The sequence below is a fragment of the Bufo gargarizans genome, chromosome 11, assembly GCF_014858855.1.
Source record: "Bufo gargarizans isolate SCDJY-AF-19 chromosome 11, ASM1485885v1, whole genome shotgun sequence".
Lineage (NCBI taxonomy): Eukaryota > Metazoa > Chordata > Amphibia > Anura > Bufonidae > Bufo > Bufo gargarizans.
Genome location: NC_058090.1, coordinates 66,812,524 through 66,832,775, shown reverse-complemented (window position 1 = coordinate 66,832,775; position 20,252 = coordinate 66,812,524). Strand labels below are relative to the sequence as shown.

The 20,252-nt window shown below is 44.6% G+C and overlaps 1 protein-coding gene across 2 annotated transcripts in view; it reads left to right on the top strand.

Annotated features, from left to right (window-relative positions):
- The window catches only part of SCFD1 (sec1 family domain containing 1), a 173,304-nt gene that overhangs the window by 134,900 nt on the left and 18,152 nt on the right, over positions 1-20,252 (top strand). For both annotated transcript variants that reach the window (XM_044271921.1, XM_044271923.1), the window contains exons 19-22: positions 390-465; positions 1,062-1,115; positions 18,100-18,152; positions 18,365-18,398. In XM_044271921.1, coding sequence (XP_044127856.1) covers positions 390-465; positions 1,062-1,115; positions 18,100-18,152; positions 18,365-18,398 — 217 coding nt within the window. The remainder of the gene's footprint in view (positions 1-389; positions 466-1,061; positions 1,116-18,099; positions 18,153-18,364; positions 18,399-20,252) is intronic.

Below are 20,252 nucleotides of genomic sequence, written 5' to 3'. Positions count from 1 at the left end.
GCAAACCACAGTCTATTTCATAAAGGCCATCTTTAACGATACACATAATAGACATGTGCTTCCAGGTGGTTGAAAATAATTGCTTCCGTTTTGTTTCACCTGCATTTGACTGTATGACATTAGATCCCAGCCCTCCTAGTAGTATTGTGCCCTTCTTGGGAAGGTACAGATGATGCTGCCAGTTTTGCCATTACATCTTTCCTCCCAGCTTGTCTGCCACTGGTGGTGTGAGACACCACATAGACCTATACTCCACTGACATGTTCAAAGCTACAGATTGTGTATTTAGGTGCAATGACCCCTTTTTTTGCAGCATATTCAGGTAGTATCATCTGGTACCAAAGATTTATCTTTTTTTTTTTTCCCATCTTCTTTTCTTCTACTTCCAGACTGCTCTCCAGAGTCATGAATACCGGGTCACAGTTTGTCATGGAGGGGGTGAAAAACTTTGTTCTAAAGCAGCAGGTAAACAACCTAAGAAGAGAGATTTATTTAGACAAGTGTAAGATCAACAGGTAGGCTTCCCACCTGCGACTGATAGCTGACGTGAGCGTAATCAAGCTTCCTATAAACATTTCATGAGTGACTACAGAGAGTCAGTGCAAGCGTCATTATACTGTGAGGAACCGAACCCACACAGCTGCAGAAGTCTACATGTAGGTCAATGCTAATCAGCTGGATGTAGAGATATCATTCCCGTGTTCTACGCTGTAGAGCTACAGATTTCCATGTTCCTCTTATGGGTTAATCAAGCCGCATTCCTATCCTGCCCAGTTCCCCCATCCTGTTGGTTTTGGCTGTGCAAAACAAGAAGCTTTGTGAATATGTTTGGACATTTGATCCGGACACTGGGCACAGAACTTTCTGTGACATCTCCCACTGAGCCCATAGTAAATGTGTCTACTCCGAATGGTAGCTGGACGATGTCACTGATTGAAGCCAGACGTCTATGTGGCTACTCCCCAGTGATATCAAACATTTTGTGATAAATCTTACAATAAAATTGTGCGTCCCAATTCTATATACTGATGTTTCCATTTTGCCAATTGTCCTCTTTTTAGAACCTGCCAGTCACTCGGGTCCTTGATAGCCTATTGGAAGTGAAGTCCAATCCGGTAAGAAGGGGTTACTATCCCCGGGGGTAACACACTCCTGCTGCTGTCACCTTGTATGACATAATAATGTGCTGCTTAACAGGTGATCTATTTTTTTCTATGTGGGGTGCAATTTCCGATGTAATAAGCGACATTTGTTTTAGCACAAAAAGGTTGAATCGCTTTAGTCTTTCATCCATCATTAATCATTTTCTGGATCGCTCTGTTCCTACCAGTTGTTTTTATTTTTCTCCTTATGTTTGTGTTTTTTGTTATTGGCGGTTTTAGTTTATTTGCTCCCAGCTGCAAATAAAATGAGAAAAAAAAATAGTGCATGTGTTCTGGAAAGAACTGTGGCCCCAGCCGGACGCCCTCCTAAAAATGGATTCATTTGCCAAGAGCTCGTAAACTGATGATTCTGAGGGAAATGTGTTTGTATACAAAGTCCCATCTCCATGTGGATGCCCGGCCTGTTTCCAGACATAACTATTCTATGTTGCGGAGCCTGTAGTGCACCAAATTTTGTGCCAGGTCTATCCCCCCCACTGCAAATGTAGGGAAATCAAAAATGTTTAGACACTGAGCTAACCTTTTACAGCCTAAAATTAGAGAGAACATTATATCCTCTCCACATTTTTTATTTATTAAGTAAACCATTTTATGGTTATTGATTTGATCTCTTTTGGGTCTTTCGTGGAAAGAAAATGTGTTCGGTAATTTAGTACAGGGTAAAATATAAATCAATTCTTGGCCCATTTGCAGAGTTTTCTGGTGTAAATGATGACTGAAATCTATGTCAGCCATGAGATGGTGTAGATTTAATTCTAGGTACATTTACTGGGCATCCACCAGCGGGGCAGGGGAATATCAAGACTGGCATAGAAAGCTCAGGACACCTCTTGGCCATCATAGTTAGGGCTCAACAGGGCCTTTCCAACATAGTTCAAGTTACATCCCAGGTTCGAATCCGACCAAAGACAACATTTGCTTGGAGTTTGCATGTTCTCCCTGTGTTTGTGTGATTTTCCTCTTGGTACTCTGGTTTCCTCCCGCAATCCAAAGACATACTGATCGGGAACTTAGATTGTGAGTAGGGATGAGCGAACTCGAACTGTATAGTTCGGGTTCGTACCGAATTTTGGGGTGTCCGTGACACGGACCCGAACCCGGACATTTTCGTAAAAGTCCGGGTTCGGGTTCGGTGTTCGTCGCTTTCTTCGCGCTTTTGTGACGCTTTCTTGGCGCTTTTTGAAAGGCTGCAAAGCAGCCAATCAACAAGCGTCATACTACTTGCCCCAAGAGGCCATCACAGCCATGCCTACTATTGGCATGGCTGTGATTGGCCAGAGCACCATGTGACCCAGCCTCTATTTAAGCTGGAGTCACATAGCGCCGCCCGTCACTCTGCTCTGATTAGCGTAGGGAGAGGTTGCGGCTGCGACAGTAGGGCGAGATTAGGCAGATTAACTCCTCCAAAGGACTTGATTAACTGATCGATCTGCAGCTGTGGATCATTGAGCTGCTGATCCTCAATTGCTCACTGTTTTTAGGCTGCACAGACCGTTTGTCAGTCTCATTTTTCTGGGGTGATCGGCGGCCATTTTGTGTCTTGTGGTGCGCCAGCACAAGCTGCGACCAAGTGCATTTAACCCTCAATGGTGTGGTTGTTTTTTGGCTAAAGCCTACATCAGGGTGAAGCTGTGACACCAAGTGCATTTAACCAGCAATAGTCTGTTCATTTTTTGGCCATATACAAAATCAGGGGCAAGCTGCGCCTGTCACCAAGTGCATTTAACCCTCAATGGTGTGGTTGTTTTTTGGCTAAAGCCTACATCAGGGTGAAGCTGTCACACCAAGTGCATTTAACCAGCAATAGTCTGTTCATTTTTTGGCCATATACAAAATCAGGGGCAAGCTGCGCCTGTCACCAAGTGCATTTAACCCTCAATGGTGTGGTTGTTTTTTGGCTAAAGCCTACATCAGGGTGAAGCTGTCACACCAAGTGCATTTAACCAGCAATAGTCTGTTCATTTTTTGGCCATATACAAAATCAGGGGCAAGCTGCGCCTGTCACCAAGTGCATTTAACCCTCAATGGTGTGGTTGTTTTTTGGCTAAAGCCTACATCAGGGTGAAGCTGTCACACCAAGTGCATTTAACCAGCAATAGTCTGTTTATTTTTTGGCCATATCCCAGTCTAATTCTGTCACTAAATCCATACCGGTCACCCAGCGCCTAAATACTAGGCCTCAAATTTATATCCAGCTAAATCTGTCCCTAGTGCTGTAGCTGGGCGAGTTATTTAGTGTCCGTTCAAGCACATTTCTTGTTCTGGGTTGAAATACAATTCCCAATTTAGCAATTTCATAATTTAGTGGTTCCTGCTATATCAGAGCTCTTTGAAATCTATCCCAAAAAGGGTATATAATATTGAAGGTGCACATAGGGTCATTCAGAGTAACTTCACACACACCCGCTACTGTGTATTTCCAAGTCTAATTCTGTCACTAAATCCATACCGGTGACCCAGCGCCTAAATACTAGGCCTCAAATTTAATTCCCTCTAAATCTCTCGTTACCCACCGCTGTACTGTTGTTGCTGGGCAAGATATTTAGTGTCCGTCAAAGCACATTTTTTGTTCTGGGTTGAAGTACAATTCCCAATTTAGCAATTTCATAATTTAGTGGTTTCTGCTATATCAGAGCTATTTGAAATCTATCCCAAAAAGGGTATATAATATTGAAGGTGCACATAGGGTCATTCAGAATAACTTCACACACACCCGCTACTGTGTATTTCCAAGTCTAATTCTGTCACTAAACCCATACCTGTCACCCAGCGCCTAAATACTAGGCCTCAAATTTAAATCCCTCTAAATCTCTCGTTACCGTTGTCCTGTTGTAGCTGGGAAAGTTATTTAGTGCCCGTCAAAGCACATTTTTTGTTCTGGGTTGAAGTACAATTCCCAATTTAGCAATTTCATAATTTAGTGGTTCCTGCTATATCAGAGCTATTTGAAATCTATCCCAAAAAGGGTATATAATATTGAAGGTGCACATAGGGTCATTCAGAATAACTTCACACACACCCGCTACTGTGTATTTCCAAGTCTAATTCTGTCACTAAACCCATACCTGTCACCCAGCGCCTAAATACTAGGCCTCAAATTTAAATCCCTCTAAATCTCTCGTTACCGTTGTCCTGTTGTAGCTGGGAAAGTTATTTAGTGCCCGTCAAAGCACATTTTTTGTTCTGGGTTGAAGTACAATTCCCAATTTAGCAATTTCATAATTTAGTGGTTCCTGCTATATCAGAGCTATTTGAAATCTATCCCAAAAAGGGTATATAATATTGAAGGTGCACATAGGGTCATTCAGAATAACTTCACACACACCCGCTACTGTGTATTTCCAAGTCTAATTCTGTCACTAAATCCATACCGGTGACCCAGCGCCTAAATACTAGGCCTCAAATTTAATTCCCTCTAAATCTCTCGTTACCCACCGGTGTACTGTTGTTGCTGGGCAAGATATTTAGTGTCCGTCAAAGCACATTTTTTGTTCTGGGTTGAAGTACAATTCCCAATTTAGCAATTTCATAATTTAGTGGTTTCTGCTATATCAGAGCTATTTGAAATCTATCCCAAAAAGGGTATATAATATTGAAGGTGCACATAGGGTCATTCAGAATAACTTCACACACACCCGCTACTGTGTATTTCCAAGTCTAATTCTGTCACTAAACCCATACCTGTCACCCAGCGCCTAAATACTAGGCCTCAAATTTAAATCCCTCTAAATCTCTCGTTACCGTTGTCCTGTTGTAGCTGGGAAAGTTATTTAGTGCCCGTCAAAGCACATTTTTTGTTCTGGGTTGAAGTACAATTCCCAATTTAGCAATTTCATAATTTAGTGGTTCCTGCTATATCAGAGCTATTTGAAATCTATCCCAAAAAGGGTATATAATATTGAAGGTGCACATTGGGTCATTCAGAATAACTTCACACACACGCTTCTGTGCATTTCCAAGTCTAATTCTGTCACTAAATCCATACCGGTGACCCAGCGCCTAAATACTAGGCCTCAAATTTAATTCCCTCTAAATCTCTCGTTACCCACCGCTGTACTGTTGTTGCTGGGCAAGATATTTAGTGTCCGTCAAAGCACATTTTTTGTTCTGGGTTGAAGTACAATTCCCAATTTAGCAATTTCATAATTTAGTGGTTTCTGCTATATCAGAGCTATTTGAAATCTATCCCTAAAAGGGTATATAATATTGAAGGTGCACATAGGGTCATTCAGAATAACTTCACACACACCCGCTACTGTGTATTTCCAAGTCTAATTCTGTCACTAAATCCATACCGGTGACCCAGCGCCTAAATACTAGGCCTCAAATTTAATTCCCTCTAAATCTCTCGTTACCCACCGGTGTACTGTTGTTGCTGGGCAAGATATTTAGTGTCCGTCAAAGCACATTTTTTGTTCTGGGTTGAAGTACAATTCCCAATTTAGCAATTTCATAATTTAGTGGTTTCTGCTATATCAGAGCTATTTGAAATCTATCCCTAAAAGGGTATATAATATTGAAGGTGCACATAGGGTCATTCAGAATAACTTCACACACACCCGCTACTGTGTATTTCCAAGTCTAATTCTGTCACTAAACCCATACCTGTCACCCAGCGCCTAAATACTAGGCCTCAAATTTAAATCCCTCTAAATCTCTCGTTACCGTTGTCCTGTTGTAGCTGGGAAAGTTATTTAGTGCCCGTCAAAGCACATTTTTTGTTCTGGGTTGAAGTACAATTCCCAATTTAGCAATTTCATAATTTAGTGGTTCCTGCTATATCAGAGCTATTTGAAATCTATCCCAAAAAGGGTATATAATATTGAAGGTGCACATTGGGTCATTCAGAATAACTTCACACACACGCTTCTGTGCATTTCCAAGTCTAATTCTGTCACTAAATCCATACCGGTGACCCAGCGCCTAAATACTAGGCCTCAAATTTAATTCCCTCTAAATCTCTCGTTACCCACCGCTGTACTGTTGTTGCTGGGCAAGATATTTAGTGTCCGTCAAAGCACATTTTTTGTTCTGGGTTGAAGTACAATTCCCAATTTAGCAATTTCATAATTTAGTGGTTTCTGCTATATCAGAGCTATTTGAAATCTATCCCTAAAAGGGTATATAATATTGAAGGTGCACATAGGGTCATTCAGAATAACTTCACACACACCCGCTACTGTGTATTTCCAAGTCTAATTCTGTCACTAAATCCATACCGGTGACCCAGCGCCTAAATACTAGGCCTCAAATTTAATTCCCTCTAAATCTCTCGTTACCCACCGTTGTACTGTTGTTGCTGGGCAAGATATTTAGTGTCCGTCAAAGCACATTTTTTGTTCTGGGTTGAAGTACAATTCCCAATTTAGCAATTTCATAATTTAGTGGTTCCTGCTATATCAGAGCTATTTGAAATCTATCCCAAAAAGGGTATATAATATTGAAGGTGCACATTGGGTCATTCAGAATAACTTCACACACACGCTTCTGTGCATTTCCAAGTCTAATTCTGTCACTAAATCCATACCGGTGACCCAGCGCCTAAATACTAGGCCTCAAATTTAATTCCCTCTAAATCTCTCGTTACCCACCGCTGTACTGTTGTTGCTGGGCAAGATATTTAGTGTCCGTCAAAGCACATTTTTTGTTCTGGGTTGAAGTACAATTCCCAATTTAGCAATTTCATAATTTAGTGGTTTCTGCTATATCAGAGCTATTTGAAATCTATCCCTAAAAGGGTATATAATATTGAAGGTGCACATAGGGTCATTCAGAATAACTTCACACACACCCGCTACTGTGTATTTCCAAGTCTAATTCTGTCACTAAATCCATACCGGTGACCCAGCGCCTAAATACTAGGCCTCAAATTTAATTCCCTCTAAATCTCTCGTTACCCACCGTTGTACTGTTGTTGCTGGGCAAGATATTTAGTGTCCGTCAAAGCACATTTTTTGTTCTGGGTTGAAGTACAATTCCCAATTTAGCAATTTCATAATTTAGTGGTTTCTGCTATATCAGAGCTATTTGAAATCTATCCCTAAAAGGGTATATAATATTCAAGGTGCACATTGGGTCATTCAGAATAACTTCACACACACACGCTTCTGTGCATTTCCAAGTCTAATTCTGTCACTAAATCCATACCGGTCACCCAGCGCCTAAATACTAGGCCTCAAATTTATATCCCGCTGAATTTGAATACAATACATTGGGCCAAATAATATATTTGTTGTTGTGGTGAACCATAACAATGAGAAAAACATCTAGTAAGGGACGCGGACGTGGACATGGTCGTGGTGGTGTTAGTGGACCCTCTGGTGCTGGGAGAGGACGTGGCCGTTCTGCCACATCCACACGTCCTAGTGTACCAACTACTTCAGGTCCCAGTAGCCGCCAGAATTTACAGCGATATATGGTGGGGCCCAATGCCGTTCTAAGGATGGTAAGGCCTGAGCAGGTACAGGCATTAGTCAATTGGGTGGCCGACAGTGGATCCAGCACGTTCACATTATCTCCCACCCAGTCTTCTGCAGAAAGCGCACAGATGGCGCCTGAAAACCAACCCCATCAGTCTGTCACATCACCCCCATGCATACCAGGGAAACTGTCTCAGCCTCAAGTTATGCAGCAGTCTCTTATGCTGTTTGAAGACTCCGCTGGCAGGGTTTCCCAAGGGCATCCACCTAGCCCTTCCCCAGCGGTGAAAGACATAGAATGCACTGACGCACAACCACTTATGTTTCCTGATGATGAGGACATGGGAATACCACCTCAGCATGTCTCTGATGATGACGAAACACAGGTGCCAACTGCTGCGTCTTTCTGCAGTGTGCAGACTGAACAGGAGGTCAGGGATCAAGACTGGGTGGAAGACGATGCAGGGGACGATGAGGTCCTAGACCCCACATGGAATGAAGGTCGTGCCACTGACTTTCACAGTTCGGAGGAAGAGGCAGTGGTGAGACCGAGCCAACAGCGTAGCAAAAGAGGGAGCAGTGGGCAAAAGCAGAACACCCGCCGCCAAGAGACTCCGCCTGCTACTGACCGCCGCCATCTGGGACCGAGCACCCCAAAGGCAGCTTCAAGGAGTTCCCTGGCATGGCACTTCTTCAAACAATGTGCTGACGACAAGACCCGAGTGGTTTGCACGCTGTGCCATCAGAGCCTGAAGCGAGGCATTAACGTTCTGAACCTGAGCACAACCTGCATGACCAGGCACCTGCATGCAAAGCATGAACTGCAGTGGAGTAAACACCTTAAAACCAAGGAAGTCACTCAGGCTCCCCCTGCTACCTCTTCTGCTGCTGCCGCCTCGGCCTATTCTGCTGCTGCCGCCTCGGCCTCTTCCTCCGCCTCTGGAGGAACGTTGGCACCTGCCGCCCAGCAAACAGGGGATGTACCACCAACACCACCACCACCACCTCCGTCACCAAGCGTCTCAACCATGTCACACGCCAGCGTTCAGCTCTCCATCTCACAAACATTTGATAGAAAGCGTAAATTCCCACCTAGCCACCCTCGATCCCTGGCCCTGAATGCCAGCATTTCTAAACTACTGGCCTATGAAATGCTGTCATTTAGGCTGGTGGACACAGACAGCTTCAAACAGCTCATGTCGCTTGCTGTCCCACAGTATGTTGTTCCCAGCCGGCACTACTTCTCCAAGAGAGCCGTGCCTTCCCTGCACAACCAAGTATCCGATAAAATCAAGTGTGCACTGCGCAACGCCATCTGTAGCAAGGTCCACCTAACCACAGATACGTGGACCAGTAAGCACGGCCAGGGACGCTATATCTCCCTAACTGCACACTGGGTAAATGTAGTGGCAGCTGGGCCCCAGGCGGAGAGCTGTTTGGCGCACGTCCTTCCGCCGCCAAGGATCGCAGGGCAACATTCTTTGCCTCCTGTTGCCACCTCCTCCTTCTCGGCTTCCTCCTCCTCTTCTTCCACCTGCTCATCCAGTCAGCCACACACCTTCACCACCAACTTCAGCACAGCCCGGGGTAAACGTCAGCAGGCCATTCTGAAACTCATATGTTTGGGGGACAGGCCCCACACCGCACAGGAGTTGTGGCGGGGTATAGAACAACAGACCGACGAGTGGTTGCTGCCGGTGAGCCTCAAGCCCGGCCTGGTGGTGTGTGATAATGGGCGAAATCTCGTTGCAGCTCTGGGACTAGCCAATTTGACGCACATCCCTTGCTTGGCGCATGTGCTGAATTTGGTGGTGCAGAAGTTCATTCACAACTACCCCGACATGTCAGAGCTGCTGCATAAAGTGCGGGCCGTCTGTTCGCGCTTCCGGCGTTCACATCCTGCTGCTGCTCGCCTGTCTGCGCTACAGCGTAACTTCGGCCTTCCCGCTCACCGCCTCATATGCGACGTGCCCACCAGGTGGAACTCCACCTTGCACATGCTGGACAGACTGTGCGAGCAGCAGCAGGCCATAGTGGAGTTTCAGCTGCAGCACGCACGGGTCAGTCGCACTACAGAACAGCACCACTTCACCACCAATGACTGGGCCTCCATGCGAGACCTGTGTGCCCTGTTGCGCTGTTTCGAGTACTCCACCAACATGGCCAGTGGCGATGACACCGTTATCAGCGTTACAATACCACTTCTATGTCTCCTTGAGAAAACACTTAGGGCGATGATGGAACAGGAGGTGGCCCAGGAGGAGGAGGAGGAGGATGAGGAAGAGGGGTCATTTTTAGCACTTTCAGGCCAGTCTCTTCGAAGTGACTCAGAGGGAGGTTTTTTGCAACAGCAGAGGCCAGGTACAAATGTGGCCAGCCAGGGCCCACTACTGGAGGACGAGGAGGACGAGGATGAGGAGGAGGTGGAGGAGGATGAGGATGAAGCATGGTCACAGCGGGGTGGCACCCAACGCAGCTCGGGTCCATCACTGGTGCGTGGCTGGGGGGAAAGGCAGGACGATGACGATACGCCTCCCACAGAGGACAGCTTGTCCTTACCCCTGGGCAGCCTGGCACACATGAGCGACTACATGCTGCAGTGCCTGCGCAACGACAGCAGAGTTGCCCACATTTTAACCTGTGCGGACTACTGGGTTGCCACCCTGCTGGATCCACGCTACAAAGACAATGTGCCCACCTTACTTCCTGCACTGGAGCGTGATAGGAAGATGCGCGAGTACAAGCGCACGTTGGTAGACGCGCTACTGAGAGCATTCCCAAATGTCACAGGGGAACAAGTGGAAGCCCAAGGCCAAGGCAGAGGAGGAGCAAGAGGTCGCCAAGGCAGCTGTGTCACGGCCAGCTCCTCTGAGGGCAGGGTTAGCATGGCAGAGATGTGGAAAACTTTTGTCAACACGCCACAGCTAACTGCACCACCACCTGATACGCAACGTGTTAGCAGGAGGCAACATTTTACTAACATGGTGGAACAGTACGTGTGCACACCCCTCCACGTACTGACTGATGGTTCGGCCCCATTCAACTTCTGGGTCTCTAAATTGTCCACGTGGCCAGAGCTAGCCTTTTATGCCTTGGAGGTGCTGGCCTGCCCGGCAGCCAGCGTTTTGTCTGAACGTGTATTCAGCACGGCAGGGGGCGTCATTACAGACAAACGCAGCCGCCTGTCTACAGCCAATGTGGACAAGCTGACGTTCATAAAAATGAACCAGGCATGGATCCCACAGGACCTGTCCGTCCCTTGTCCAGATTAGACATTAACTACCTCCCCATAACCATATATTATTGGACTCCAGGGCACTTCCTCATTCAATCCTATTTTTATTTTCATTTTACCATTATATTGCGATGCTACCCAAAGTTGAATGAACCTCTCCTCTGCCTGTGTGCTAGGCCTAAATATATGCCAATGGACTGTTGCAGTGGTGGCTGACATGAAGCCTGATTCTCTGCTATGACATGCAGACTAATTCTCTGCTGACATGAAGCCAGATTGTCTGTTACGGGACCTCTCTCCTCTGCCTGGGTGCTGGGCCTAAATTTATGACAATGGACTGTTGCAGTGGTGGCTGACGTGAAGCCTGATTCTCTGCTATGACATGCAGACTGATTCTCTGCTGTCATGAAGCCAGATTGTCTGTTACGGGACCTTTCTCCTCTACCTGGGTTCTGGGCCTAAATTTATGAAAATTGACTCTTACAGTGGTGGGTGACGTGAAGCCTGATTCTCTGCTATGATATGAAGACTGATTCTCTGCTGACATGAAGCCAGATTGTCTGTTACGGGACCTTTCTCCTCTGCCTGGGTTCTGGGCCTAAATTTATGAAAATTGACTCTTACAGTGGTGGGTGACGTGAAGCCTGATTCTCTGCTATGATATGAAGACTGATTCTCTGCTGACATGAAGCCAGATTGTCTGTTACGGGACCTTTCTCCTCTGCCTGGGTTCTGGGCCTAAATTTATGAAAATTGACTCTTACAGTGGTGGGTGACGTGAAGCCTGATTCTCTGCTATGATATGAAGACTGATTCTCTGCTGACATGAAGCCAGATTGTCTGTTACGGGACCTTTCTCCTCTGCCTGGGTTCTGGGCCTAAATTTATGAAAATTGACTCTTACAGTGGTGGGTGACGTGAAGCCTGATTCTCTGCTATGATATGAAGACTGATTCTCTGCTGACATGAAGCCAGATTGTCTGTTACGGGACCTTTCTCCTCTGCCTGGGTTCTGGGCCTAAATTTATGAAAATTGACTCTTACAGTGGTGGGTGACGTGAAGCCTGATTCTCTGCTATGATATGAAGACTGATTCTCTGCTGACATGAAGCCAGATTGTCTGTTACGGGACCTTTCTCCTCTGCCTGGGTTCTGGGCCTAAATTTATGAAAATTGACTCTTACAGTGGTGGGTGACGTGAAGCCTGATTCTCTGCTATGATATGAAGACTGATTCTCTGCTGACATGAAGCCAGATTGTCTGTTACGGGACCTTTCTCCTCTGCCTGGGTTCTGGGCCTAAATTTATGAAAATTGACTCTTACAGTGGTGGGTGACGTGAAGCCTGATTCTCTGCTATGATATGAAGACTGATTCTCTGCTGACATGAAGCCAGATTGTCTGTTACGGGACCTTTCTCCTCTGCCTGGGTTCTGGGCCTAAATTTATGAAAATTGACTCTTACAGTGGTGGGTGACGTGAAGCCTGATTCTCTGCTATGATATGAAGACTGATTCTCTGCTGACATGAAGCCAGATTGTCTGTTACGGGACCTCTCTCCTCTGCCTGGGTGCTGGGCCTAAATATATGCCAATGGACTGTTGCAGTGGTGGCTGACGTGAAGCCTCATTCTCTGCTATGACATGCAGACTAATTCTCTGCTGACATGAAGACAGATTCTCTGTTACGGGACCTCTCTCCTCTGCCTGGGTGCCGGGGCCTAAATATCTGAGAATGGACTGTTCCAGTGGTGGCTGACGTGAAGCCTCATTCTCTGCTATGACATGCAGACTAATTCTCTGCTGACATGAAGACAGATTCTCTGTTACGGGACCTCCCTCCTCTGCCTGGGTGCTGGGCCTAAATATATGCCAATGGACTGTTGCAGTGGTGGCTGACGTGAAGCCTCATTCTCTGCTATGACATGCAGACTAATTCTCTGCTGACATGAAGACAGATTCTCTGTTACGGGACCTCCCTCCTCTGCCTGGGTGCTGGGCCTAAATATATGCCAATGGACTGTTGCAGTGGTGGCTGACGTGAAGCCTCATTCTCTGCTATGACATGCAGACTGATTCTCTGCTGACATGAAGCCAGATTCTCTGTTACGGGACCTCTCTCCTCTGCCTGTGTGTGTGCTGGGCCTAAATATATGCCAATGGACTGTTGCAGTGGTGGCTGACGTGAAGCCTCATTCTCTGCTATGACATGCAGACTGATTCTCTGCTGACATGAAGCCAGATTCTCTGTTACGGGACCTCTCTCCTCTGCCTGTGTGTGTGCTGGGCCTAAATATATGCCAATGGACTGTTGCAGTGGTGGCTGACGTGAAGCCTCATTCTCTGCTATGACATGCAGACTAATTCTCTGCTGACATGAAGACAGATTCTCTGTTACGGGACCTCCCTCCTCTGCCTGGGTGCTGGGCCTAAATATATGCCAATGGACTGTTGCAGTGGTGGCTGACGTGAAGCCTCATTCTCTGCTATGACATGCAGACTGATTCTCTGCTGACATGAAGCCAGATTCTCTGTTACGGGACCTCTCTCCTCTGCCTGTGTGTGTGCTGGGCCTAAATATATGCCAATGGACTGTTGCAGTGGTGGCTGACGTGAAGCCTCATTCTCTGCTATGACATGCAGACTGATTCTCTGCTGACATGAAGCCAGATTCTCTGTTACGGGACCTCTCTCCTCTGCCTGTGTGTGTGCTGGGCCTAAATATATGCCAATGGACTGTTGCAGTGGTGGCTGACGTGAAGCCTCATTCTCTGCTATGACATGCAGACTAATTCTCTGCTGACATGAAGACAGATTCTCTGTTACGGGACCTCCCTCCTCTGCCTGGGTGCTGGGCCTAAATATATGCCAATGGACTGTTGCAGTGGTGGCTGACGTGAAGCCTCATTCTCTGCTATGACATGCAGACTAATTCTCTGCTGACATGAAGACAGATTCTCTGTTACGGGACCTCTCTCCTCTGCCTGGGTGCCGGGGCCTAAATATCTGAGAATGGACTGTTCCAGTGGTGGGTGACGGGAAGCCAGATTCTCTGCTATGGAACCTCTCTCCAATTGATTTTGGTTAATTTTTATTTATTTAATTTTTATTTTAATTCATTTCCCTATCCACATTTGTTTGCAGGGGATTTACCTACATGTTGCTGCCTTTTGCAGCCCTCTAGCTCTTTCCTGGGCTGTTTTACAGCCTTTTTAGTGCCGAAAAGTTCGGGTCCCCATTGACTTCAATGGGGTTCGGGTTCGGGACGAAGTTCGGATCGGGTTCGGATCCCGAACCCGAACATTTCCGGGATGTTCGGCCGAACTTCTCGAACCCGAACATCCAGGTGTTCGCTCAACTCTAATTGTGAGCCCAACTGGGGACAGAGCGATGATAATGTTTGTAAAGTGCTGCAGAATATGTTAGTGCTACATAAGTGAGTCAAATAAAATAAATTCTAGGTGAGACGCAGGGCTTCCAAAATATGTGGATCATCCTCCCCTACAGACTATCTGTGGAGGCTGCTTCATTGTTGGAGAAACTCTTAGACCCCTTGCAGACAAGCAATACAGATTAGGTCCGGATGCATTCAGTTAAAAATGAGTGATTTCACAAGCAAGTTCATTCAGTTTTTCCTGCGATTGCGTTCAGTTTTTATTGCACAGGTGCAATGCGCATTGATGCGTTTTTCACACTCGTGATGAAAAACTGAAGGTTTACAAACAACATCTCTTAGGAACCATCCGTGAAAAACCCATTGCATCCGCACTTGCTTCTATGGGGCAAGCGTTGTGTCATAAACGCAGAATATAGAACATGCTACAATTTTCACACAACTCACAAGTGATGCGTGAAAAACGACGCTCATATACACATACCCGTTGGCATGAATGGGTCCAGATTCAGTGTGGGCGCAATGTGTTTGCACCCACATGGAATACTCACTTGTGTGAAAGGGGCCTTAGGCCTCTTTCAAACGGGCGAGATTTCCGCGCGGGTGCGATGCGTGAGGGGAACGCATTGCACCCACACTGAATCCGGACCCATTCATTTCTATGAGGTTGTGCACATGAGCTGTGATTTTCACGCATCACTTGTGCGTTGCATGAAAATCGCAGCATGCTCCTCTTTGTACGTTTTCCACGCAACACAGGCCCCATAGAAGTGAAAGGGGCTGCGTGAAAATCGGACACCCGATCATTATTATTTTCCCTTATAACATTCTTAATACAGAATGCTTAGTACAATAGAGCATAAAAAAATATATATATATTTAACTCGCCTAAATCCACTTGTTCGCGCAGCCCAGCTTCTCTTCTGTCTTCATCTTTGCTGTGTAGTAGGAATAGGACCTATGATGACGTCACTGCGCTCATCACATGATCCATCACCATGGTAAAAGATCATGTGATGAGCGTAGTGACGTCATCAAAGGTCCTGTTCCTCAAAGAAGAGAAGTCGGGCTGCGCGAACAAGTGGATTAATGTGAGTTAAATAATAATAAAAAATTTTTTAACCCCTCCAGCCCTATTGTACTAAGCATTCTGTGTTAAAGGGAACCTGTCACCGGGACTTTGTGTATAGAGCTGAGGACATGGTATGTGCATTTCCCACGGTCATAGGCATTAAGGTAGGCACAGTGGATGAATGCATATCTCTATACACAGACAATATTGTACTGTTTCTGGGAGATCTGGTGGTATGTCTTGGTTCAGTGATGGATCTTATTGCAGAGTCTGGAACCTGGTCACATCAACTGAGAGAAGTCTGTCTTTCTTCCAATTGATCCTTTTTCTCCCACCTTCTCTACTGCACAAACCCAGATTATATAACTCATTCATTCATTTTAAAGAGTAGCTAAACTTTTAATCAAGTTTTTTTTTAAATGTCCCAAATGCCCTAAAAATAATATTTCTAATATACTTTATTTATTGATTTAGAATTTTTACAAAAGATATTCCTTCAGATTTCCTACGGGCTTTAAATTCAGTATTCTCGACATCGCTGAGTTGTTGAGAATGGAGTACAGCAGGATCACGCATTGCTACTCCTGCCTGTGCCCGACGAGGTTCACTAAATGCTGGCATAGCAAATGGTTACCTTGTAACAATGTGCTATGCCAGGATTAGCTGAGCGGAGCGGGCTCCTGTCTGCGCCTGTTTCACTAAGCTAAAAGTCCTGCATGTAAGCTTTTAGCTTGGCAAAGCAAGCACAGGCAGGAGCCCGCTCAGCTAATCCTGGCACATGCCAGCATTTAGTAAACCTTGGGGGGGCACAGGCAGGAGCAGCAATGTGTGCTCGTGCCCATACTTCTTTCTCTGTGGCCCATTGATAAAGTGCACAGTCCACAAGTCAGCGGTGTGGAGACAAGTCAGCGGTGTGGAGAATAGTGGATTTAAAGCACGTAGGAAATCTGCACTTTAGGGGGGAATATCTTTAGTAAAAATTCTAAATCAATAAAGTATATTAGAAAATGTATTGGTTGCATGTAGCCAAATTTCGTCTCGCCAGAAGTTCTGCGAAACTTGAATTACTATGGTATTTCTATCTGCATATTTAAAAACATATTCAAATAGGAATCCAAGACGAAGTTCGCTACACTGAGCGAATACATTTTAGCACTGTACAGAAACAGCATTAACGACAAAGTTCTATAATCCGAAGCTCGATTTGCTCAAGCCTACTTGCGTTGCTAGTGATGGTCAGAGGGACAGGAGGTGGCTGGGAGAATGGTAACTCAGGGATCTCGTATAACATCAAAGAAAAAAAACTGCTCATCAGTGAGACTCCCAGACCTTCAGCCAAGCAGCTCAGGATCCAGTGCTTTATTAAATCACTAGGTTTCAAATTATCCAACAACAAGATAAGACCTCGTGCACTTAAGTGTTTCAATCGTTATACGATCCTAATCATTGCATAGGTGCTGTGGAGAAGAGCATGGTCAACTCAAACCCTGCGCCGCCTTCACAGTTGGACCAATAATCCATATTACAATATGGTCTGTTTAAAATATCACGTACTTTAAAAACTTCTCTTCCACAGATCCTAATTAAATATACACTTCATCAAACCAAATAAGATGTACAACCCCAATTCCCCCAAAATTGGGACGTTGTTTAAAATGTCAATAAATGTGAATAAAAACAGAATGCAATGATTTGAAAATCTCATACATTCAAATTTTATTCACAATAGTACATAGAAAACATGATTTTGAAAAGTGAGCCATTTTACCATTTCATGAAAAAATGTATTCATTTAGAACTTGGTGGCAGCAACACATCTCAAAAATATTGGGACGGTGGCAACAAACTGATGGCAAACAGATGGAGGGTGAATATGTAAAGTCACATAACTGGGTATAAAGAGAGCATGTTAGGCAGAGGTTCACCAATCTGAAAACCTGCATTTAAAAATTGTGGAACAATGTAAGAAAAATGTTCAATGTAAAATTGTAAAGTCTTTGAATATCCCACCATCTACAGTACATAACGCCATCAAAAGATTCAGAGAATCTGGAGAAATCCATATGGGAGATTTATCAAAACTGATGTAAAGGAAAACTGGCTTGGTTGCCCATAGCAACCAATCAGATTCCACCTTTCATTTTCCAAAGCATCTAAGCCAGTTCTCCTTTACACCAGTTTGATAAATTTCCCTCCATGTGCGCAAGGGACAAGGCCGATGGTCAACATTGAATACTTGTGATCTACGGGCGCTCACTCAGAACTGCATTAAAGATGGACATGATTCTGTACAGGAAATCGGTGCATGGGCTCAGGAACACCTCCAGAAATAGGCTGTTTCATGCCAAGAAGCCATATGTCAACACGATTTAGAAATGCCGCTGTCTTCTCTGGGCCAAAGCTAATCTAAGATGGACTGAGGCAAAATGGAAAACTGACAATCGTTTTATCTCAAGTTTTTCAGGGTTTTTCTTAGGCTATATTCGCACTACTGTTAAAAAACAGACATGTGATGGACTTTTTTTTTTTAAACAGCCGTCGCGTGTCCGTTTTTAGAACAATGGTAATCTAGGGAGATATTCACACAGCAGTTTTTTTGACAGACAGTGAATAATATAAGTAAAAAAATAGAAAATGTTCTATCGTGTCCCTTTTCACGGCCCCCATAAAGCTGAATGGGACTGTTTTCAACGTCTTTTTCTCAAAAAGGCATCAGTGTAAAAAAGTCAGTTAAAAACTGACAGTTTATCCGTTTTTAACGTTGAATGTAGCTTTATGTTCTGCTCTAAAATGTCATAATAGAATCTTTCTCTTACAGGAGACGGATGATTACAGATACTTTGACCCCAAGATGTTACGCGGAAATGACAGGTGACAATTGTAGATCCCCATCACTTTCCTCTTGCATGTAGTGGGAAACTATTGATAGCATCCATCCATTTTTTTATGCTTATGCTTTATTTCCCTTTTCTTTCTTTTTTTTTTCTTTGTGATTACCTTGTCTCTTATATGAAACCTCTATAATTAAATAAGGCATGTAAAAACATGCCTGTAACATGTATTTGTCTTCTTCATTAAAACAGTTCTATACCAAGGAACAAAAATCCCTTTCAGGAGGTAAGTGTAATTGTAGCATGAGTGTGTATACATTTAAAAAGTGATCTTTGATAAATAGAATTTAAATCTTGGAATACACCACAGCTTAAAGCTTTGATATCTTTGCATTTTGTAAAAGAAAATAAGACTTTTTAGTTTAGTGGAAATTGCTATTTCTTGCACTCACACCTCATAAAGGTCTATTCATGTGTGAAGGAGATGCCAAAATGTAACTGGCTAACTGTTCATCATTGTGCAGTGGTAAGCCAGTACCAAACTGGCAGAAGTAGCTCAGTCATTAGGAAATATTTCATTACACATAAAAAATATGGTACTATTTATTTCTATTTCTGATGTGTTAGTAGTATCTGTAAAGAATAAATCAAGGCAACTGGACGTACTGTAGATTTCTTGAAAACATTTCACTCGTTCTTCCAATGAGCTTTCTCAATTCTGAGTGACCGTACAAGAATTCTGTGAATAAATATGTAACTGAATCCACATCTGGTAATTATATCCAGCATTGGGTCAAAGGTGTTGAGTCCATTATCCTAATTGGAGTTAGTAGGTGATAAAGACTTCCCAGAAAAAGGTGTCAAGACCGCATTGTATGTGGCAGACAATAGAAGCCTGTATTCAACCTTGGCTTCTCCATTCTTATGTAGATGGCCTCCTTCACGCCTCGTTTGTACCAATCGGCCTCCTTATCCAAAACACGTACGTACATCTATTGTCTGCCACATACAATGCGGTCTTGACACCTTTTTCTGGGAAGTCTTTATCACCTACTGACTCCAATTAGGATGATGGAATCAACACCTTTGACCCAATGCTGGATATAATTACCAGATGTGGATTCAGTTACATATTTATTCCCAGAATTCTTGTACGGTCACTCAGAATTAAGAAAGCTCGTTGGAAGAACGAGTGAAACATTTTCAAGAAATCTACAGTACGTCCAGTTGCCTTGATTTATTCTTTACAGATATATACCATGACCTGGATAAATGAGAACCTTCACAGACATGTGTTAGTAGTGCTTTATGGAACACCACAGCCCCTACTGAATTTCATCCATTATTCTGGTACTACACCTCGGCACTCCATGCAGTTCTCTGCACAACACTTGGACAGAATCGATTGGTCAGGGTCTCTGTGGGCGTTGCCCTGGCTGAAATGCCTTTTTTTAATATACACTACCATAAAAGGAAAAAAGAACACACAGAAAACGTATTTTGAGCACCAGGGGCAGGCGTGAATCCTTGGAGCACTGCTTTTGTAACACTCCCTGTGAGCCATTTACTGTAGCCTTACCACATTTAGATGAGTGGATTTCTATACATAGAAAGCTAATATACATATTGCTTGTTTAATATATGATTAGAATGAAACCAGCAAATGTTTAGCATAATACTGACAAAAGAAAGGTATTGTTTTAGTCAGCCTTATGAGACCTGCCAGGCAATATGCTGACACGGCCTCTTTACTGGGATTGGCCTGAGCTTGACAAAGTATAAACTGCTAGTGGTGCTGGGTCAATTATCACATAACCAAAAAAGTGCACCTTTTATTTCCACCTCATCACCACGACGGCCACTAGGAGATTGACCCCTGACCTCTGTAGGGGCAGGAACAGAGAGAGGGTTTAAATCCCCCCCTCCTAGCACCAGTGTTTCCTGTCCCTACAGAGGACAGGGGCAGAGAGAGTCTCCCTGTGGGAGATGAAGGACGCCGTTACACCTTACCTGGTGTTCCCCCTGCCCTCCTGCGGTCCTAGTACTAATGCTGGGCAGGGGTGAAGGAGGGAGGCCTCACGCCATTATGATATGTGAGCCTGCTCCCGGGTGCGCACCTAAGTGCTTCAGGTAAGCGGCA